The 21777-nt window shown below is 50.5% G+C and overlaps 1 protein-coding gene across 1 annotated transcript in view; it reads right to left on the bottom strand.

Moving 5' to 3' along the window:
• PHF2 (PHD finger protein 2) overlaps window positions 1-21777 on the bottom strand; it is a 44444-nt gene that overhangs the window by 15919 nt on the left and 6748 nt on the right. Inside the window, exons 3-13 of the mRNA XM_019628368.1 lie at window positions 21013-21127; window positions 14970-15130; window positions 12261-12402; window positions 9398-9584; window positions 8160-8322; window positions 5838-5925; window positions 5316-5422; window positions 3806-3897; window positions 2355-2444; window positions 1300-1668; window positions 98-217 (exon numbers count right to left, since the gene is read on the bottom strand). Coding sequence (XP_019483913.1) covers window positions 98-217; window positions 1300-1668; window positions 2355-2444; window positions 3806-3897; window positions 5316-5422; window positions 5838-5925; window positions 8160-8322; window positions 9398-9584; window positions 12261-12402; window positions 14970-15130; window positions 21013-21127 — 1634 coding nt within the window. The remainder of the gene's footprint in view (window positions 1-97; window positions 218-1299; window positions 1669-2354; window positions 2445-3805; window positions 3898-5315; window positions 5423-5837; window positions 5926-8159; window positions 8323-9397; window positions 9585-12260; window positions 12403-14969; window positions 15131-21012; window positions 21128-21777) is intronic.

The following is a 21777-nucleotide window of genomic DNA, read 5'->3' as shown; positions in this document are numbered from 1 at the left end:
TCTCTAATGAACACAGCCTCCCTGAAAGTAGACACATTCACCAGCAAGAGTGTGTAAAGAACAGGTGCACACACACATGGACACCCACACATCTCACCTTGTATTTCCATTTGGCCTCCGACTTGCTCTTAGTTTGCTCTCGGATTTCTAGCCTCTCCACATCGTTCTGCGTGTTAATTACCTCCTTATTGGGCACGCTCAGGACACTCTTTGTGGCCTGGAAAATAGCAGCCATGACCCAGCGATGGACATGGGAGGGCAGCAGTGCTACCTCAGGCTACAGGACAAAATGAGAGTGACAGAGCCCCTCCCTCCTGCTGGACATGTAGCAGCTCACCCATCCCATCAACCATTCATCCACCACACATGCATCCATCCACCCACCCATCCACTCACCCACCCATCCATCCATCCACCATCCACCATCCATTCATCCATTGAACCACATATCTATACACCTGTCCACGTACCCATCGATCTATCCATCCATCCACCCATCCATCCACTCACTCATACATCCACCTACCATCCAGACATATACCCATCCACCAACCCATCTGCCCATCTATTCATCCATCCATCCATCCATCCATCCATCCATCCATCCATCCACCCACCTATTCACCTACCCATCCATCTACCCACTAATCTACCCGCTTTCTTTCCTCCCTCCCCTCATTCATTCATTCATTCATTCATTCATTCATTCATTCTCTCTATCCTCTTTGCCTTGAGGAAGAGAAAACCAATGTGCCCCAGTGCAGCCCTGCAACATTGGCCCTTGTGGTTGCTGACCTCCTGGAAGTGGTTAACAGCCTCCCACTAGCAGTAAATCACTTACTGGGGCCTGGTCTCAGGAACTTATGGTCCCTGAAGCCCACACCAAAACCCTCTGATCACACTGATGGGTTCTCAGGGCCAGGCTCACCTCTCTCACTGCTCATAGAAACTCAGGCCCTTCTGGCAACCTGGCCCCCTTGCCATACCCCTCCGGCCTCCCCACTGCCGTCCACCAGGTGCCTCACCCACCTTCAGATCAACCTGAGCCTCAGGGAAGATTCAGCCAGCTCATCCCCTAGGTGACTCCATGGTGCCACCCTGTCCCAGCACATACACTGTGTTTTCATAGTAAGGGTCTCTCTCCAGCTGCCCACCATACCAACCTCGGGGCAGAGCCCACCTGCCCTGGGTCTCTAGCACAAGGACATAGCGACCCCAGTTCCACCCCACAGGCTGAGCTCCTGGATGTGTGTGCCAGCCTGCTGACCACCCACCAGTGGGGAGGGCGAGGCTACCCACCTTGCCCTTCTTGGGCGGCTCGATCTTGGTCAGTGCCTCCTTAGTGTGGGCCTCCAGAAGGTCCAGATTGGGGATGGTAGGCGAGGCCGACCCTCTGCACTTCTTCCCTTTCTTTTTGCCCCCATCCTTCAACTTCAGTGATTTGGGGGGCTTTGGGGGTTTGGGAGACTTGGGAGGCTTGGGGACTTTGGACGGCTTGGGCATCTTCATGGTTTTGGGAGTCTTTTTTTTGGACACTTTCTCCAGGAAGGACCGAGGTGGGCTCGCCTCAATGGGGGATGGGGGTTCCTCCTTCTCTCGGTCTCCGAAACAGACGTCATTCGAGGAGATGGCTGCAGTCACTTCGGGTCTGGCTGCCTTGGAGGCATTCTGGCGGAAGGAGAGAGAGAGGTGACCAACTGCCTCCTGCAAGGAGGGGCTCATGGCCCTAGACCATGGGAGATACTCAAGAGAAAAAGGAATATCCATCTATACCATTGTGTGACATGGGCAAATCCTTCTACACCATCTGTGTGACACACTCACATCTATCCCATATCATCCATGTGACATGCTCACATTCATCTACACCATTGTTGACACGCTCACATCTATCCTACATCATCTGTGTAACAGTCATATCCATCTATACTGTACATGTGACAGGCACATCAATCGACACCATCCATGTGACACAGGCATATCCATCTACACCATCATGTGACATGCTCACATCCACCTACACCATTGTGTGACACTCACATCTGTCTATACCATCCATGTGACATGGTATATTTGTCTACACCATCCATGTGATATGGGGACATGTATCTACACCATCAGCTACTTGACCCCTCTATCTCCTTGGTGGGGACTGCTGGAGCTCGCACCCCATGTCTCACTCCCTAAGCTCCGGCCAGGAAACTGCAGCCTGTCACAGGGGTCTAGGAGTCCAAGCCACATCACGCAGGTGACCCACATGGCAGTCCCCTGGCAGGCGCTGTGGGGAGGACCAGGGAAGACAGACACACAAGCCTCCCTCAGCCAGGGTCAGCAGGCCCCAGGGTCAGCCCTACCTCACTGAGCCGAATCTCTTTGGCGAGGTCTTTGATGAGCTGTGAGGGTTTGAAGTGCTCTGGGAGCTCGTCTTCATGCTCTGCCAAAGCCTGCAGGACAGCCACACACGGGGTCAGCGGGCCAGTTGCCAAGTCTGGACAGGGATGCCTGCCCTCTGTGCCATGCCCACCTCTGCTCTACCTCCCCGCACAGAGACCCCAAGCAGGCTCAGCCTCTGTGGTTCCTGACTAACCAACCCTCTCTGTCCCTCCAGGCTCTGTCCTCCCTATTGACCCAGGACCCACTGCTACCCAGACAGGCATGGGGCAGGGGCTGCCACGGGCATGGACTGGCTGCGTGGGGTCCTGGAGAAGTTAGCCCTCTCCAGCCAGACACTGCCCCTACAAGAAGGCTCTGCTGTGACCTCACTCTACAGGTGGAAAAAGTGAGTCCCAGAGAGGATGAAGTGCTGCAGAGTGAATGTGGGCTGTCGGGTCTTCCTGAACACAAGGCTGCTTTTCCCGGACATTTGGCTGAGGTGAGGTAGAGCGATGCCCTGCACCACTCACTCTAAGGTTTGAAGCCAGAGAACACGTGGCCACAGGACAGCCCCGGGAGGGCACTGGCTGACCCACTCCACCTGGCTCACCCATGAGAGATTCAGGAAGCACGTAGGTGTGTGCCCCGCTCAGACAGTGCTGGCACCCCTGACTGGGAAAGAGACCCCAGTGAGGGGACAATGACCCCGAGACTGCTCAAGGCTGATCAGGCCCCTCCCCTCCCTCTGTACCAACAATCTAGGCAAGATGCCAAGGGAACTCTGAGGCTACTTCTCAGGGGCCTCCACTGGAAAAACTGCTGCTGCATGGGTGCTAGTGAAGGTAGAGGGGCCTTGGGGGGCACAGGACAGTGTTACTGTGGGGTACACAGGGTGGCACAAGACAATGCTACTGTGGGGGACATGGGAAGCACAGGGTAGTGCTATTAGGGGGACATGGGGACACAGGACAGTGCTACTGTGGGTGGCTGTGGGGAGGGGAGGGCAGTCACAGGAGGAAGGGGCTGCCTTTGTCACAGGGCAAAGTCGGGCTGAGCTGATACCTGGGCTGGGAAAGGCTGACAGGGCATCCCTGCTCTCCTGTCCAGAGCCCGGTACCTGGTCATCTGGCTGGTGGCTGCTCAGAGTCCTCCTGCTCCCTGCCCTCTGGGGTTCACTCAGCCACCCCCACCACCAGCCTTCTTCCCACTTGATCTCCTGGCCACCCGGCCCCACCCTTTAGGCTGGGCTCCTGCATGGAGGGCTCTCTCCTGTTACCCACTCCCTCGCCCCACCCAGGTGTCTGACTTGGGCTGCTGGCACCCGCTTGCTCTTCACCCACTAGTTCCCACGGAAGGAACGACAAACACTGGGGACGGCTCCTCACCTGCCATCCTCCCCTCACCCTGGGTCACACCGGGCACACTTCCCTACCTGCTTTTTCGTCCATGATCTGAAAGCACCATTGAGAATTTTAGCTCCTTGGACTAAATGAGGGGGCAGCTGCTTCCCGGATTTGTGAGAACCTGGGGGGAGATGAAGGGGTTTGCTAAGGTGGGCACCTGCCTGTCCTCACCTGCCACCAGAAGGCAACTTCGTGTCTAGGGTAGGGTGGAAATAAGGGGACAGCTCAGGGCTGGACCTTCCAGAGGCCTCTGCCCACTGCCACCGGCCCAACTGCCAACGGTTCCTCTTGGAACCTGGGGGATGCCTGTCAGGGCAAAACTGTCCCTTCCACCATCCACCCTCCAGGCCCCTCACACAGGCAGCCTGGCTAACCCTCTGCCTGCTCCTCGACCCGCCTCAGCAAAGGGTCACAGTTGAGCCCCGAACCAAGCATCCCAGGTGCTTTCTGATTCCCACCCTCAGGCTGTCCTCTGCACAGCTGAAGGCCACAGAGAGGTGGGTCCAATTCCTGCTGAGGCCCACTTCAAAGATGCCCATGGGGGCCAGTGTTAGTCCCACAGAAAAGGGACAGAGCATTCCCACCTCCTGTAGTAGAGCTCTGACACTGCCAGGTGACTAAGTGACCATCTGCCTGGCTGGAGGCAGTTCCCTGGGTCCTCTCGGGCCCAGGTGGCCTGTAGTAGAGTAATAGGGGTGCCCCACTGGCCAGCAGTTGCTATAGACTAGTCAGTCCCTAGTGTGGCTCTGCCCACACTGCCTCCACCTTGCCTCCCACCAAGCCCCCTGGGCACTTCCTCTGCGAGGGTGGAGCTCAGAGCTCTGAATCTGGGGTCTGATGAATGAATTTCACTGAAACCTGGCCAGTTCAGACTAAGGACCATTTTCAGTTTTCTCGACTCAAACTAGAGCGAAAGTCAAGTGAGTCCCTATAGGTGGGCTCTGCTCTGCTCTTACAGACACAAAAGAGAAGCTTCCAGAAAGGTACCGCTGAGAAAGGAGAGCATCGAAGCAAGGTTCCTCTGGTTCCTTCACACACCTGTGGAAAGTCTGTGGACCAGAGCGGGGTGCCAGAGCTAATCCCCAAGGTGTGGCCAGCAGGGCCTGGGACTGAGGGCGCCATGTCCACGGAGGTCAGGGACCCAGCAGAGCCTGCCCCTCCCTGTGTGCCCTCCACGGGACCCTGACATACACACCCAGCCCTGTGTGGCGGGGATGCCACGAGGGTCCCTCAGCTGGTGTCCCAACTGAGCCCCGTCAGCATCCACATGAGGCCACAGGCACCAAGCAGAATGCACACCAGGCCTGGGAACATGTGGCCAGCGCTTTATTTGAAACATCAGACGGCCCTGCAGGCAAGAGTCCAGCCCAGCCCAGCATGGTGTGGACAAGGCCTGGGAGCTGAGGGAACTTGCTTGCTTAGCCTCCTGAAGGCAGTGTTCAGCCCGCCTCAGGGTCTGACGCGAGGCCAGAACTGTTCCCCCTCCCGGCGTCCCTGAGCTCCACATGCAAACAAACAGCCAAGACATGGGGATGTTACCTTTGAAGGCCTCCAACAGGTGCTTCCCCATGTACCAGCAGGCAGTTTCAAAGTTGGGAAACTGAGTCAAGCTGCCCAGTTTCAACCTTCTTTCCACTTCATATGCTCTGGAAGCCACAGCAAAGAACTGTTCAGTGCACTGAGCCCTGAGCAGGTGACACTAAAGCAGGGTGAACCCACGCCATGGCCATGGCCATACAGAGGCCACTCCTGCTCAGGCCTCCCTGCTGGGCTCTGCATGGTGAGGTGAACCAGGGGACCATATTGGGACAGGCGCCCTGTATGAGGGTGAGCTCCGTGAGTTCTAGACCTCTGCATCAGTGCCTAAGGGAAGGCAGGTTAGCCTTTCAACTCAGCCCAAACCCGCCACGGGCCACGGAGGTTGCCCAGAGACTAGGCACCCCAAGGGCACGCCTCCTCCTTCCAGTCCCACGCACATGGAGGCCCAGCCATTCGGGAGTTGCTGTCACACTGATGGTGGGGACCCTTGCTGGTGGGGCCCAGGGGCAAGTGTGGCCCTACCTCATCTGCATCTCCACGCTCAGGCTGTGGAGGAAGTGTCCCGCGAAGGCCAGGCAGTCCACGGGCGTGAGCGTGGCGTAAATCCAGCCTGGGGAGACAGATGTGGCTAGCCCTTCACAGTGCTCTCACGTTGGGTTCTTGGCAACTGTCTGGTCTGACTCTGGCCGGCATTGGCCCACCTGGCACCCCTGAAAGGAGCTCTGGCCTGACCCCGTGTAAGGAGTAGGTGGGCCCTCTAGGAAGGAGGCCATGTCTGAGCTGGCCAGGTCTGTTCAATCCACCCCACATGGTTTAGATGGGCAAACCCAGGCCTGAGAGCTGACGGGACTAGCTCAGACCCACTCTGGTTCAGGCTGCCCAGCATCCTGGACCTCCACAGGCAGGGGTAGAAGGAGACGAGGCAGAGATGCCACACCTCCTGGGAGAGCTGGGTTCATCCCTATATCATCCTCAGAGATGGAGCCTGGGCCAGACTTGGGGAAACAACTGATTGTGGGGAGCCAGGTGTGGGGGTGGACCTAGATATGGAAAGACTCTGAGGCACATAAGTCAACAGAAATGTGAGGCCCCCGTGTATAACAGTGAGAAAATCTGAGCATTGACTGGAGATTTGGTGAAACCACTGGGTTGTCAGAAAAGTCATGATTCCTGTTTGCAACAGATGGCACTAGTTCATTTTTGGAAGTACTAGAGTCATTCTCATCTATGTTATTGCTATGTCATTTGACAGCTGACAGTTCTAGCTTCATTTTTTTAAAAAAATTGAGCGATTTGGTTGAGTTTTGGAGACTTTACAACAAGTTGAAGATGGAAGACCAAACTGTGCATTTTTGCCATATTTTACTGTTTTACTTCCATAAAGGGAAGAACGCACTTCAAGCTTGTGAAAAGTTGCATAAAGTTTACAGCGACAATGCTCTACAAGAACATCAGTGCCAACGATGGTTCACGAAATTCCATGCTGATGATTTTGATGCTCCTTAGTCAGGGAGACCCACCGAGGTTGATGACGACAAAATAAAGGCATTGATCGAGTCAAACCCACGTTACATGACATGAGAGATTGCAGAAACATTGAACATCCATCATTCAAGCATTCACAACCACCTGAAGAAGCTGGGATATGAAAGCAAGCTCGATATTTGGGTTCCGCATGAACTCAAAGAAGTTCATTTGACCATGCGTATAAACATTTGCAATATGCTCATTAAATGTGAGGAAAATGATCCTTTTTTGAAGCAACTGATAACTGGTGATGAGAAGTGGATTGTTTAGAACAATGTGGCGAGCAGACGGTCTTGTCCTGACGTGATGATTCACTTCAAACGACATGGAAAGCAGACATTCATCAGAGGAAGGTTATGCTCTCGGTGTGGTGGGATTCTAAAAGTGTTGTGTTTTTGAGCTCCTACCAAGGAACCAAACAATCAATTCAAATGTGTACTGTCGGCAATTGGACAGTTTGAATAAATCCATCATCCAGAAACGTCCAGAGCTTATTAATTGTAAAGGAGCTGTGTTCCGTCGTGACAACGCGAGACCACATACAAGTTTGATCATCCGTCAAAAATTATTGGAACTTGGCTGGGATGTGTTGCCACACCCACCATACTCGCCTGACCTTGAGCCATCAGACTTCCACTTGTTTCGCTCTCTTCAAAACTCCTTGCAAGGTATAACGTTCAATTCAGATAAGGCTGTAAATCAGCACCTTGTTCAGGTTTTCACAAATAAAGACAGGTCCTTCTATGAACGAGGAATTATGAAGCTCACTGAAAGATGGCAAAAGGTTATCGAACAAAACGGGCAATATATCATTGATTGATCTTTATTCCTTATATAAATAAATGACCTTTGAAAAACAGACAAAATACATCATGACTTTTCCGTCAACCCAATAAGTACTTTTTAACTAATTATTTTTAAGGTGCGTAACTATGTTATTTTTAAAAGGAAGCCTTTCAGAGATGATGAAATATTTATGGGTGAAACAATGTGATGCCTGTAAAGGGCGTTTATCCGCTCATGTCCTGCTTCCTCCTTCTGCTGTGTTTGAAATGTCAAGATCAGCAAACACCGGCCTCTGACAGTGTGGCTTGGCTCTCAGGGCTGGGCTCTCCGGGCTCCATGCAATCCCACGCCCCTGGCCCGGCTTCCGTAAGCACAGCCAGGCCAGAGGCTGCAGGAACTCTCTGCCCAGAGGTGGTCCCATGGGTGACCACACAGTGAGCCTACCCCTGGAACAAGGCAGCAGACAGCCAGGGCGTGACCTCCCAGGGCAAACCCCAGGGTAGAGACACAGCACGGGGACAGGGCACTCACCTGAGGGAATGAAGAGGGTCTGGCCCTGCTTAAGGGTGCACTTGTAACATTTGTCCACCTGGTCGGCAAAGAACATCTCGCTGTGGTTCGAGGCCGACTGCCAGCGCTCATACAGGGAGATGTTGGCGGAAGCTGGCTTGATGAGATAGAAGATCTTCTCCCCCTGCCAACGAGAGGCCATTGGCAGAGCCCGCCATGTGGAGTGGGGACAGAGCCCGCCACACATGACCCAGGGATGCTGGGCGGGTGGGCAGAGCCCACCATGTCCTAGGGATACTATGGGGGAAGAGTACAGCCCATCATGTCCTGGGGACCCGGGGGTTCATGCTGGATCCTGGCTTGAACACAATCCTGCCCAGGCCCCACTGTTCCTCCCCTGAAACCCAGAGACCACATGTGTTTTGCAATTCAGCAGTCTGTATGTTCAAAAGGTTCCAGGCATAGGAACCCTCAGCATGGTAGGGTCACCACTGCCACCCCACACACCATATCTCTGCAGCAATAGGGACACCATGTGTGCCAAGGGGCAAAGCTGTGACCTGCTGTTTGAAGAGTTATAGGAAAGCTCTGCTCTAGAGAATGGCTTGGGTCTTGGCTGGAGATGGAAGGAGGTCCCGCAGCCAGGCCCTGGTGGACCCTGTGCCTGGACCTGGACTGAGAGACACAGAGGCCCTTACTCTCAGGGCAGAATGATTGGTGGGGAGAGGGTTCAGGACAGGACTTGTTCAGTCTAGGGAGACCTGAGCAGGTGGCTGAGCCCAAGGCTCAGGGTCTCCTTTTTGTTTTCACGTCCTCCTTTTCCCCTAGCTTCTTTATCTGCACACAGCCAGGGCACCCCAGCCCTCCCTGCTGCTCCGATGCACTGCCCCCCTCGAATCCCAGCTCCCCGGCTCCCAGCCCATCCCCTACATTCCTCTGAAGGAGGGCCCCAGTGGGGCAAGCTCCCTTGTTCCCTCTTCTAGGAAGTCTTTCCAGCACTGTTCTCCCTTCCCTGGATAACAGCAGCCCCTGAGCGCTTGGTCACCACCCCAGTGGGCTTCCTCCGATTGCCTCACAAGTCAGTCTTTAGAAAAAGGTAACACAGGCATGCTGCTTTGGTCCTGGGATGCCCCTGGCCCTCCACTTCTCATCCCTCATCCTTCCCAGTGCTGGTCACCATTAGGGCTCATGAAAACTGCAGACAGTCTTGCAGACTCTTAGTGACCTGGTCAAGGGCGGGGCATGCCCCAGAGACTCACCTTGAGCACGTGGTACCAGGCGGAGGCACCCCCGGAGTCGATGTGGAAGTCAGTATAGCTATCCTTCACACAGATCAGGCAGTACTTGGTCACCTTGGGCTTGGCCAGCAACGCATCATCAGGCCAATAGTTTTCTACCCAGGACAGTTTCTTCACGATGTCGGGCGGCTCCACAAAACTGGACATTCTGGGGGCAGGGACAGGAAGAGCAGTCAGTGGTGGTAGGAAATGACACCATGTTTGTTATGTCCCAGGTAGGGCAGGAAAGGTGCTCTTAGACTCACATCCCAAACCTATTTCTCACTTTGGGCTACACGGCATTGTTCCCATCTTACAGATGCACAAACTGAGACTCACAGAGGGCAGAATAAACCCAGCCACTGGGCATGTCCGTGGCAGGTGTCTAACACTGGTCTCCTCACTCATAGGTGAGTGTGGAGAAGGCCTGAGGGTCATCTACACTGGAGACAGCTCCTCCCTGGAGACCTGGAAAGGATGTTTTCCTGGGTTAGTCCACGCCATGCTGGCACGACAGCCTGGGAGTATCATATCTCACGTGCAGCCCAAGTGCCTTGGCATTGCCTGAGGAAAAGCCGCTGATCTCGTGCTGACAATGGGGTGCCCGGAACACGCTGCCATGCCAGACACTGTCAGGCCAGCCAGCTTACTTCCAGGAAATGTGCGAAAAGGCGAAGGCAGACTTTGCTTCAATTAAATGTCCCTGTCCGGGATGAAATGCACAATACTGTATCGAGAACATCCAGCTCAGCAGCACCTGTGCAGTGGCACCTCAGGTGCCCTGAGGGCCAGTCTCAGCATTCTTGCTGCCTCAGGCAGGATGGAATCTGCATACCTCTGCATTCAAGGCCATGCCACCCAGACAAGACTGTCACAAATCAGAGGTCAGGACACCCTGAGCTCAAGGACCTCAAGTCACTGGCTCTCCTCTTTAAATCTCTGGCTTCTTCCACACTGGAATCCCTAAGTGTCCCCCATGAGAGCCCTCCTCACCAGTCAGTGCCTGGGTGCTCCTCCGAGGCCCTCCACAGCCCAAGGGCAGCACTGCCCTTCCAGCCGGCGGTGCACATGACCCTCCTCCACACACCATACACCACAGCAGTTGTGGGGCTGCCACTGCCTCCCCACATGGCCCCAAATGTCCTTCTTTTCTTGCTTGACTGCTCCTCACATACAAAGCCAGCCCGTTCTCTCCTGCCACCAATGCCAGCTGCTCCCCAAAGCCTTTCAGAGGAGGGAGGTGACACAAGGTCCCCATGGATGCCTTGAACACAGCCCCAGACAGCCCATGGGGTTGGGCCTAGCCCACCACACACCTTCAGGGACAGACTGCACTGATGAAACACATACCATACCTCCTCCCTCCAGATGCTACAGAGCACGATCCCAGGGCATTCGATGGCCCTGGCACCAAGACCATTAATTTGGTCTTGGACCCGTTTGGACCCGTTTGAAGTGTACATGACCCCCACCTCCACTGTTCTTGGACACCAGAAGCACCATACATTTTCCCGCTCACAAAGAGGCGGCCCTGAGAGGCCAAAGCACCATCTCCTCCTAGTTCCTTCACCCTGTGAAGGCCCCTCCTGCCAGGGCAGTCAATCAAGTTGATGGTGACACAAGTCAGTTTGTTCTTTGGCACCAAAGCAACATACTCCTAAGCACTCGGCCTTGGAGAAAATCTTTCTCGTGAACACATAGATCATATCTGTTTTCTCCAGATACCATAATCTACCTTATTTCCCTTTTTGCCTTTGTCAGGAAGCTCAAACAAAACCCAGTATCTAGTTACATTATTTTACTGTGACTCCTGGCATAGTTCTGTATTCTATTTCTCAATGTGTTTTTCAATAACTCTTATTTTTTTCCTACCTGACCTTTTGCACATGGGCTATTTTGTTATCTTGTGTGTTTTCTAAAATTAGCAAGGTAGAAATAATCCAAAAACGAAATTGTCCTTAGACTAAACCATCATCAACTCATGCCTTGCAGTGAGAGGGTGTACAGGACCTTTCCCAAGGTCCAGCTGGACAGTGGTGGGGATCTGAGAGAGGGGACAAGAGTGGCACAGCTGGGGGTGGACACAGCTGAGCCGGTGGTCCTGGGAGCACAGGGTCACAAGGACACAAGGCAGAGCCAGAATCTGACCAACCTTTGGACAACTGAAGCCTGGAACTAGGTGGCCCAGATAGCCATGGCGCCTTCTGCAGGGATCCTGTCCTGAGAGCAGCAGCCAGCAGGGTGGGGCCCCACCATGGGGGTAGGACAGAGGGTGACAGGGGGTGGCTCAGGCTGGGAAGGCAGGAGTGGAGCAGCTCCTACGGCACAATCCCATTGTGCTAAAGGTGCAAATTAAAGTGTGTGTGTGCACATGCACAAGGGTATAAGTATGTGCACATGTAAGTGTGGCGTAGGGGCACGTGGGAGCATGTGTACCTGTGTGTGAGTGTCTGTATAAGAGTGTCAGTGTGTTGGGGAGTGTGCTGGTCTCTCAGTGAGTGAGTGAGTGAGTGTGAGTGTGTGTGTGTGTGTGTGTGTGTGTGTGTGTGTGCTCCATGAGTGTATCGTGCACGAGTATGTGCTTCCTGGAGGAAAGTACTCCAGACTGTTACCAACGTTTCTCTCTGGGGAGGATGGCACAGACCAGAGGAGGATTTGCCATCTTTCTCCTTATTTTCTGCTTGAATTTTTCACAATGCCTTTCACACTTTAGAAGAGAATGAGCAAAATAATGTTGTGTGCAGTATTTTACGCTCCCTGAGACCTGTCAACGTGTGTGCCTTCCCGGAGTGAGATAATACAGGACTCCCAGAGTCTGGCCCCAGACCCCGCCCAACCAGCTCACCTGGTGTCAGAGAACTCAAGGCTGGTGAGGCTGAGGACCCGCCTGCGGCTGGTGCTATAGTAATAGTCCACGAACTCCTTCAGTTTCATCTTGCAGTCCTTCTGCTTGGTGACGTCTGTCACATCCACGCTCCGCTCAGGGCCTGGGGAGGTGGTGAGGAGGGTGAGAAGATGGCTTGGCTTCCCATAAAGTTGGGCCAGGACAAGCAGAGGGGAAGGCCACTGAAGGGAGGGCTGGACACACTGAAGCTCTGGTCTCTGCTGTCTAACCCTGTACCTTGCCCGCTCCCCACCAGGCTGTCACAAGGACCCCATGGTGCAGTGGGGTGGCAGAGTCACCAGCCTCAGCTAAAGTGGCCAGATCAGCAATTAAAAATACAGGGCACCAGGTAAATTTGAACTTGAGATAAATAATGAAGATGTTTTTAGTGTTATATATGTCCTGAATAATACATGGAACACACTTATACTTTAAAAAATAAAAAATTAAGAAACTTCTACATTCTAGGGCACCAACTCATTATTCTGAAAATTGATAAATCGAAGGAAAACATTTATCCTACATTTTCTATAGTTGATGAGAAAAAGTGCAGGTAAATATTGTTGATAATGGAAAGAAAATTCAGCACAACCAAGTCACCAATGAGGGGAAACTCTTTGTAGAAGACTCACAATTAACAGAGGAAGAACGGACAGGATTAGCCAACTCTTCCTTCCCAACACTCCTCCACGGCTGATCAGACTATAATTGAAAAGCTAATGGGAGTTTCTGTGGACAGATGGGGCTGGGCTGCCTGGATTACTGCCTAAAAGCGGGTGGCCAGGCCCGCAGGCCTCTAGTCAAATGGAAGTATCCCCACCTGGGAAGGATCTTGCCAGTGAACACAGACCTGAACAAGCTTCTCACCACGTGATGCAGGAACTACTGGGGACAAAGGAACATGCTACATGACACCACAGGGACGCTGCCAGCCAAATCTCCAGTGTGAGATTTTCCTAAATCCCAATGTGGGAAATTCTCCAGGACCAACAACCCCAACTCCAACGAACCAAGGTCATGGGAAGGAGAGGGGGCTGCTCCAGAAGAAAAGAAACTGAAGGGCCATAAAAACCCAATGAACTGTGCGATCTTGTTTGGATTCTGATTCAAACACTTGTGTAAACGGGTGTTTTTGAGGCAACTGAGGAGACTTACAGTGGGTCTTAGATGATATTAAGGAATTATCATTTGTGTTGTAGAGTGCAAAAATGGAATTGTGATTATATTTTTTAAAACACTGTCTGTTAGAGCTGTCATGGGTGACATGATGGATGTACCAGTGTTTTGCTTTAAAATACTCTGGGGTAGAGGGCGGTGGTTGAGAAAATGTGAGGGAGACAAAAAATAGCCAAAAGCTGGTGAATTTTTCAGCCAGTAGTGGGCATGTGGGGGTTCACTGTTGACTCTTCTCATCTCGTGCTTATGTGAAAAGTTCCATAACAAAACAATTAAGAGGGGGAAAGAAAGACATTTACAATAAAAGCCTCTAAGACCATCTTTCCATGTGGCACAGCTGTGGTGCAGGGGGCAGGGCCTAGGCAGATGCGAGCCCAGGGCTGGAGGACAAAGCCATGGGTAGGATGACACTGGTTCATATGTGGGAAGAGCCTAGAAAAATGCCTGGTCCCCGGAGGCATCCGCTAGATGCTGGTTACTCCTCCAGGGCTCCAGGTGGTGTTACAAGCCTGGCACGCAGCCCAGACGGTGGTCATCGCCAGGCTGGAGCGTCCCTCTCCTTCCCCGCCACAAGCCAATCAGCCCCAGGACCACCCCTGGTGGCTTCTGGCTCCAGAGAGTGGTGTGGCCCCTGGCTCTCATACAGAAGATCTCAGTCCCCTCACCTGCCCCCACCGTAGGCTTCATAGATGCAGAGGGTCAAGCTTTGGGCGATGGAGCAGCTCCTCAGTGGTCCTGGTGCCTGCACCCTCACCTGGCCAGCATGTGACCAGGGCCAGCCTGGGCATTTGCCATTTGAGGGTCTTTCTCCCCCACTGGCCACCCAGGTATCCCCTTGAACACACTGAGCCCTGGCAACCATGACGGCCTCAAAGCCAGGGCCATGTGGCCACTAGTCCAGCTGGGGTCACTGTCGTGGGTGGGCTGGCCTCTCAATGCCAGCTGCCTCATGCACAACACCCCAGCACACACAGGCACTTTCCTCCACTCAGTGTCCTGCCTGAGGGTGTCCACAGTGCTGGGAATTGAAAAGGGACATGAGACAGGGCTGCTGACAGCAGCAGCTGGAACCCACAGGGACCCAGGAGAGAGGCAGCCCTGAGCCATGGGAAGGTGTTTCCTGGAGCAGACAAGTGAGGTCAGTCCTCAGGAGAGGCTGAGGAGGACATAGCACAGGCCTCAGGGGAAGTGGCCCCACCTGTCTGGGCCCTCCTGGCATGACTGTCATTAGCGACCAACAGTAATGGGATTCACAGCTGGCAAAATCGAATGGTCCCCAAGACAGCCCCACTCTGCAGCCAGAGTAACTGAGAGGGGAAGGGGCCTGGGTCACAAGTCACTTAGGTGGAACATGGGGTCTAATTCTAAGAAGAACACCCAGACAGAGCACCAAGACCCTGAGTCATACCTGCTCACAGGGCATACAGATGTAGCCAGGGCTCCAGGCCAGCAGGCCCTGGGTGTCCACAGCCACGTGGAGGGGAAGGCACTTACCCACGTAGTTCTCGACATCGCTGACATAGAAGGTGGGGGCTGGGACTGCCAGGCCCAGCCCGTCTTTCTTGGGGACGAGAATGGGCTCGGTGAAGCCATGCTCCTCCATGTAGCTCAGTGTGAGTTGACTGCCCGGCACACGGACCACCACGTCTTCCGCGCTGCAGGGGAGTGAAGGTCAGACGTCACGTCAGCCTAGGTCCCAGCCTTCCTGCACTCTCACAGGCCTGGACAGGGCCTCAGGGCCAGAGATCTGGAGCCTGAGCTCCTAGACACACCGCCCACTGCCGGAGGAGGATGCCCCAAAGCACCATGCCTGGAGGTCATGGCACAGCCACAGGGTAGACATGGCAGGGTCTTACGCACTTCTCACAGATGGAAACCTTGAGGTCGGGAAGGTCCAGTCACCTGCCCAGAGTCAAGGTAAATGAGGAGTGGGGGATGAAGACACACTGCACCCATCCTTCCTACCAAGGCCAAGATCTTCCGCCACCTTACCTTGCTCTCCTGGCTCCCCTCACATCCCCAGCCCCTTAATAGGTGAGCAGACCTGCAGAGGGTGTGTCTGGGCCTGAGGATACAGTATATGGAAACAAAGCCCTTTTCAATGGAAAATCTACAGATGCTATACAATCCCTATCAAAATATCAACTGACATCTTTGCAGAAATTGACAAGCTGAATTGGAATGCTGAATGGAAATGCAAGGCACCCAGCTGACCAAAACAGTCTTAAAAATGAAGAACAAAATTGGAGGACATGTCTCAATTTCAAAATTCACTACAAGGCTACAGTAATCAAGACGGTGTGGTACTGGCATAAGAAAAGACATATGAATCAATGGAACATAACTGAGTGTCTAGAAATAAATCCCAAACATCGATGGTCAACTGCTTTTCATCAAGGGTGCTAAGACAATTCAATGGAGAAAGAACAGTCATTTCAATAAATATTGCATGGGAGAATTGAATATCCACATGCAAAAGAAAGAAGTTGGACTCCTACCCCATACCATATACAAAAATTAACTCAAGATTACTAAAAGACCTAAAGCTATAAAACTTTTAGAAGAAAACACAGGCATAAATTTTCATGACCTTGAATTTAGCACTGGTATTTTTAGATAAGACACCAAAAACACAAACAACAAAAGAAAAAATAAATTAGACTTCATCGAAATTATAAATTTTTGTGCTTCAAAGGAGCACTATCAAGAAAGTGAAAAGACAACCCACAGAATGGGAGAAAGTGCCTGCTAAGTCACAAATATCCAGAATGTGTAAAGGATTCTTAAAACTTAACAATAAAAAGACAGTCCAATTAATGGGAAGGGGTTAAAATAATGTGAAACTAGACTCCTGGTTTCAAATCCCACATATAAAGAGCCTGGAAGGTGTCACGCCTGTCCTTACAACAACAACAAAAAAAGTTGAACAAACTGAAAACCATTAACTTTTCTTAGATTCATCAGATAATTGGGGTTACATGAAAAATAGCCAACCCAAAATTTGGGGAGATAAGCAAATACAGAAAGTCACAGCTGAGGTAACCTTACCTGAAGTAGAAGGTGCTGGAGGCAGTAATTGATAGGAAAAATACTTAAATGGTCATTTTTGACAATGTGTGGAACTGGAGTGTGGACTAGCTTAACAGTTAAAAACTCATGGGGGCCCAGTCTCAGAGGAGACCCACACTTTCATGAATTTTGCCTCCAAAAACTCTATCAGGTCCTCATGACGAAGAGCTGCTCTTATTTTTGGAAAAATAACTATGTTTAAATATACTCAGAATGTTCTCCATAACAAAGTTTACCTCCAAAAGAACTTAATCTGACAGGGGGAAGAACAAGTAGCCAACTGTAGCCCCCACAACCTTTCTCTCTCAGGTAAGGAGAGAAAAAGAAAAAGCCAAGAAATGCTTCTGAAGGTAACAGCCCAGAGCCTTGAGCCTACTACAACACAGATTTAATCATTAAATTATAGAATACTTTCCATCCCAAACACCTTATCACCATATAATAGTATAATGCCAGTATAAAGGAGAGAGCTGTGAGACAGACTATTTAACAAGGAGTTCTTAGGGAAACCCAATGAAAACAAGAAAAGGAAGAAAAAATGAAAAAACAAGGAAACCCGAAGAATGTGATACCTCTGGCACCTACAGTTACAGCCCACCTCTTAGTCGGGTCGACATAAAACCTCACACTAAATGCCTAATTCCCTAAGTTCCTATTATCCAATACGTCATGTCCAGCTTTCAACAAATATTACCAGGCATGCTAAAAAGCAAGAAAACCCATAGTCTGAAGAGACAAATTAAGCATCAGAACAAGACTCAGATATAGCACAGAATTTGGAATTATCAGATAGGAAATTTAAAATAATTCTGATTAATATGTTAGGAGTGCTAATGGAAAAAGTGGACAACATACAAGAACAGGTGGGTAATGTACGCAAAGAGATGAAAACTAATAATCCAGAGGAAATGTTACAAATAATTAAAGAAAAACTATTAGAAATGAAGGAAGCCTTGATTAGATGATTGGACACGGCCGAGAAAAGAATCAGTAAACTCAAAGTATGCCAACAAAAACTCCCCAACCTGAAAGGCAAAGAGAAAAAATAATTTAAAAGGTGGAAACAGAATATCCAAGAAATGTAGAACAATTGCAAAAAGAGTAATATATGCATGATGAGAATACCAGAAGGAAAATAAAGAGAACGGAGTAGAATGTGTGACGTAATAATGGCTGAGAATTTTCCAAAATTAATGGCAGACATGTAACCACAGATTCAGAAAGCTCAGACAACACCAAGCATAAATACCAAAAACAAAAAACCCCAAATCTACACTTAGGTATGATATATTCAAACTGCAGAAAATCAAAGACAAAGAAACTATCCTAACAAAAGCCAGATGAGAGAAATCTGGCACAACAGAGTGAAAAGCTCTACTGACCTACACCCCAGTCAAACTGGTGAAAATTATTTTAAAAACAACTATTCAAAGCCTCTGGAATTGGTCCTAAGAGCAAACGGCAAATGAAGAAACACCTATGCAAGAAAATCTATGAAAGCTCAGTAAGAACAGCAAGAGTATGTGATATTTGAGCCAAGACCACTCCCTCCTTATGCCTTCCCAGCTTGGCAAGGAGGAGGCTCCACTCCAGCGGCTGCAGCCAAGGACACAGGAATGCTGAATGAGAGCTCCCCCCTCGTCTCCCAGGTGGAGGGCTTACTACCTGGAGGAGCAGGATATCTGCCTTTCTTATCCCTCCCAGCGGTCTGTTGCTGAGGCTAAGTCCTGGGCAAGGGCTGCCAAGAGATGGAGACTCCCTTCTTCCACCTGGCCCACACTTGCGGAACGGAGGCACTACCCTGAGTGTGGCACTCTGAGAATACTGGGCCCCTGATCACCCTTGCCCGGCCACCTCTACTCTGCATTCTACTGGAGGTCCTAGCCAGAGCAAATAGGCAAGAAAAAGAAATAAAAGTAACCCAGGAAGCAGGCTTAAATCTGTCTATTCAAAGATATGATCTTGTGTATAAAAAAAAAACCCATCAAGGTTACAGGGTATAAGATTAATATATAAAAGTCAATTGTATTTCAGTACAGTAGCAATGAACAGTCTGAAAGTAAAATTAAGAAAACAATTCCATTTACAAGAGCATCAAAAAGAACAAATCCACTTAGGAATAAATTTAACAAAGGAAATGCAAAACTTATACTCTGAAAACTATAAAACACTGTTGAAAGAAATTTAAAAGATCTCAATAAATGGGAAAATATCCCATATTCATGGGTCGGAAGATTTAACATTAAGATGGCACTCTTTTCTCTGATTCTACTGATCTAGGATTCAACACAATCCGTATCAGAGTTTCAGATGACCTCTCTGTAGAAACTGACAAGGTGATCCTAAAATTCATATGGAATTTCAAGGGACCAAGAATGACCAAAGCAATCTTGAAAACAAAAAACAAAATTGGAGGACTCACACTTCTCGACTTCAAAACTTACTGCAAAGTTACAGTAATCAAGACAGTGTAAGACTGGACTAAGGATAAACAGAAATCAGTCGGATAGAATTAAGTATCCAGAAATAAGTGAGTACATCTATGGCTGAGAGTGTGTACATCTTGGCTCAAAGGTGCCAAGATCATTTAATAGTGAAAGAGTTGTCTTTCAATAAATGGTACAGGAACAAATAGATAGCCGCAAGCAAAAAACATGAAGTTAGATCCTTACCTCACACTATATCCAAAAATTAACTGAAAATGTATCAAAAACCAACTGTAAGACATAAAACTCTTAGAAGAAAAACATAGGGATAGATCTTCATGACCTTAAACTTGGCAAAGGATTCTTAGATATAACAGCAAAAGCACAAACAACAAAATCAAAGCTATAAATTAGACTTCATCAAAATTACAAAGGTTTGTGCTTCAAAGGACACTGTCAAGAAAAGTGAAAAGTCAACCTACAAAATGGGATAAAGTATTCACAAATCATATGCCTGATAAGGGACTTATATAAAAAAAATATAAAGAACTCTTAGAACTCAATAATAAAAAGACAAAAAAATTAAATGGACAAAGGATCTGAACTAACATTTCTCCAAGGAAAATATACAAACGACCAATAAGCACATGAAAAGATGCTCAGCATCACTAGTGGTTAGAGAAATGCAAATCAAAACCACAATGAGAGACCACTTCACTCCTAAAAGATGATTCGAATAAAAAAGTCAGATAACAAGTGCTGGTGAGGACATAAGAGAAATTGGAACCCCACACATTGCTAGTAGGAATGGAAAATGGTGTAATCATTTTGGAAAACAAGTCTGGCAGTTCCTCAAACAATTAAATAGAGTAACTCCTAAAAAAACAAAAACATATGTCCACATCAAAACTTGTACAAGAATGTTTATAACTAGAATTATTCACAGTAGCCAAAAATCAAAAATAATCCAAATGTTGCTCAACTGATGAATGAATATACAAAATATGGTCTGTCCATACAATGGAATATTACTCTGCCATAAAAAAGAGTAAGATGTGGGTACATGCTATGACGTGGATGAACCTTGAGGATATTATGCTGAGTGAAGGAAGCCAGGCACAAAGGGCCACATATTGTATGATTCCATTTAGATGAAATGTCCACAACAGGCAAATCCACAGAGGCAGAATGCAGATTAGTGGTTGCTCAAGGCTGGGGCGAGTAGGAGGAGTTGTGGGGGTGATAAAGTTATGGGTTTCTTTTGGGGTGAAGAAACATTCTAAAATTGACTAACGGTGGTACACATATCTGTGAATATACCAAAAACAACTGATTTGTACCCTTTAAATGGGTGATTTGTATGATATATTAATTTATCTCAATAAAGGTGGAAAAAACAGAAAAGAAAAAAGAAAGAAGCCAGAGGGAAAAAAACTACTTTGTCCAAGGATAAGATTTACACTGGATTCTCATCAGAAACCACATATGAAGAAGAGAATGGAATGATGGAGAAGAGGAGTTGTCAGACAAACACTCATCCAGCGCAAAGGGCTGAGGAGGGCTCAGAGCAGGTCCGCAGTCACCACGCCCCTTTCTCACCAGACGCCTCCTGCAGCCCTAATCCTGTCCTCTGCCCTCTGTCCTCATGCAAGACAAGGGTGCATGGGGTGGGGGTGGGGGGTTAGAAGGACACCTAGGGACACTCTGCGCCAGGCCCAGGGCACACAGGGTAGCTGTAATCCTGGGGCCAGGACCTGCCACGTCTGGAAGGTGGTCTTAGGCTGGACACTCGCCCTGCTCTTTGTCCATAAAATGGGGACAAGGCCTCCCCCTTAGGAAGGTCCTGTGTGAAGGGTACACTCGCTGGGAACAAAGGTCCCTTGCCTCCCGTACTGGACCTGGAGGTGCTGAGAAGGGAGAGGTCAGCCCCCTGCCTGAGGCCCAGGGTTACGGGGGCTTCACTGTGCCCCGGAAGGAAGCCCACTGTCCCCGAGCCCCTGTGGAGGAAGGCGCGTCTGGCCTGGGAGGACACGGCTGCCCACCTGGGAAAGGTCCGGCTCCGCAACTCCTTGATGAAGAGCTGGCTGCCGTTCTGCACGGGCTTCACGTCGGGCGTCTGCCCCGGGCCGTGTTTATGCCAGGTCCGCTTCTTCTTCACTGTGGGAGACATGGGGCGGGTCAGCACCCCACACAGTGCCACTCCCCACATTCCCCTCCGCCTGCCCCAGGGACCAGCCAGATGGGCAGCCGAGGAGCCGTGAATCAGCCAGAGTCAACTCTCCTCAGGCAAAGCTCTTGGGGTCTCCAGGGCCCGGACCACCCAGCCTTCCACATCCCTGGGACCCCGCACTGTCACATGGTCAGGAGCCCTCACCCTCCTCAGGCTCCGGTCACGGCCCGCAGTCGGCCGAGAACGTGTCAGAGGCACCTCCTGAGAAGGCCCCACCAACGTCGGCCTTCAGGACACCCTTCGGACTTGTCCTCTAATAGTGCAGACTCTGTCACCAGCCTGCTGGGACCTTCATTGCCCCAACAGCCTACTTCTCACAGGCGGGGCAGGCGGGCCACCACGTGCTGTGCTCTTTTCCCTCCTCAGCCCTGGGCTGTGCCTCCCAACGCTCCTCTGTGCAGCCACCCTTCCCCACATTCCCCACACCGCCCTGCCCTGTCCCTCAGGCTGCGCTGTCCTCAGGCATGCTCCCAGGGCACCAGCACACACACACACACACACACACACACACACACACACACACACACACACGTTAGACTGTTTAACACATGAATGTGTACACACACCCCCTACTGGA

This window comes from Hipposideros armiger, unplaced genomic scaffold, assembly GCF_001890085.2.
Source record: "Hipposideros armiger isolate ML-2016 unplaced genomic scaffold, ASM189008v1 scaffold_783, whole genome shotgun sequence".
NCBI classification, from domain to species: domain Eukaryota; kingdom Metazoa; phylum Chordata; class Mammalia; order Chiroptera; family Hipposideridae; genus Hipposideros; species Hipposideros armiger.
The sequence above is the reverse complement of the archived record's forward strand: the minus strand, read 5'-3'. Positions and strand labels throughout refer to the sequence as shown.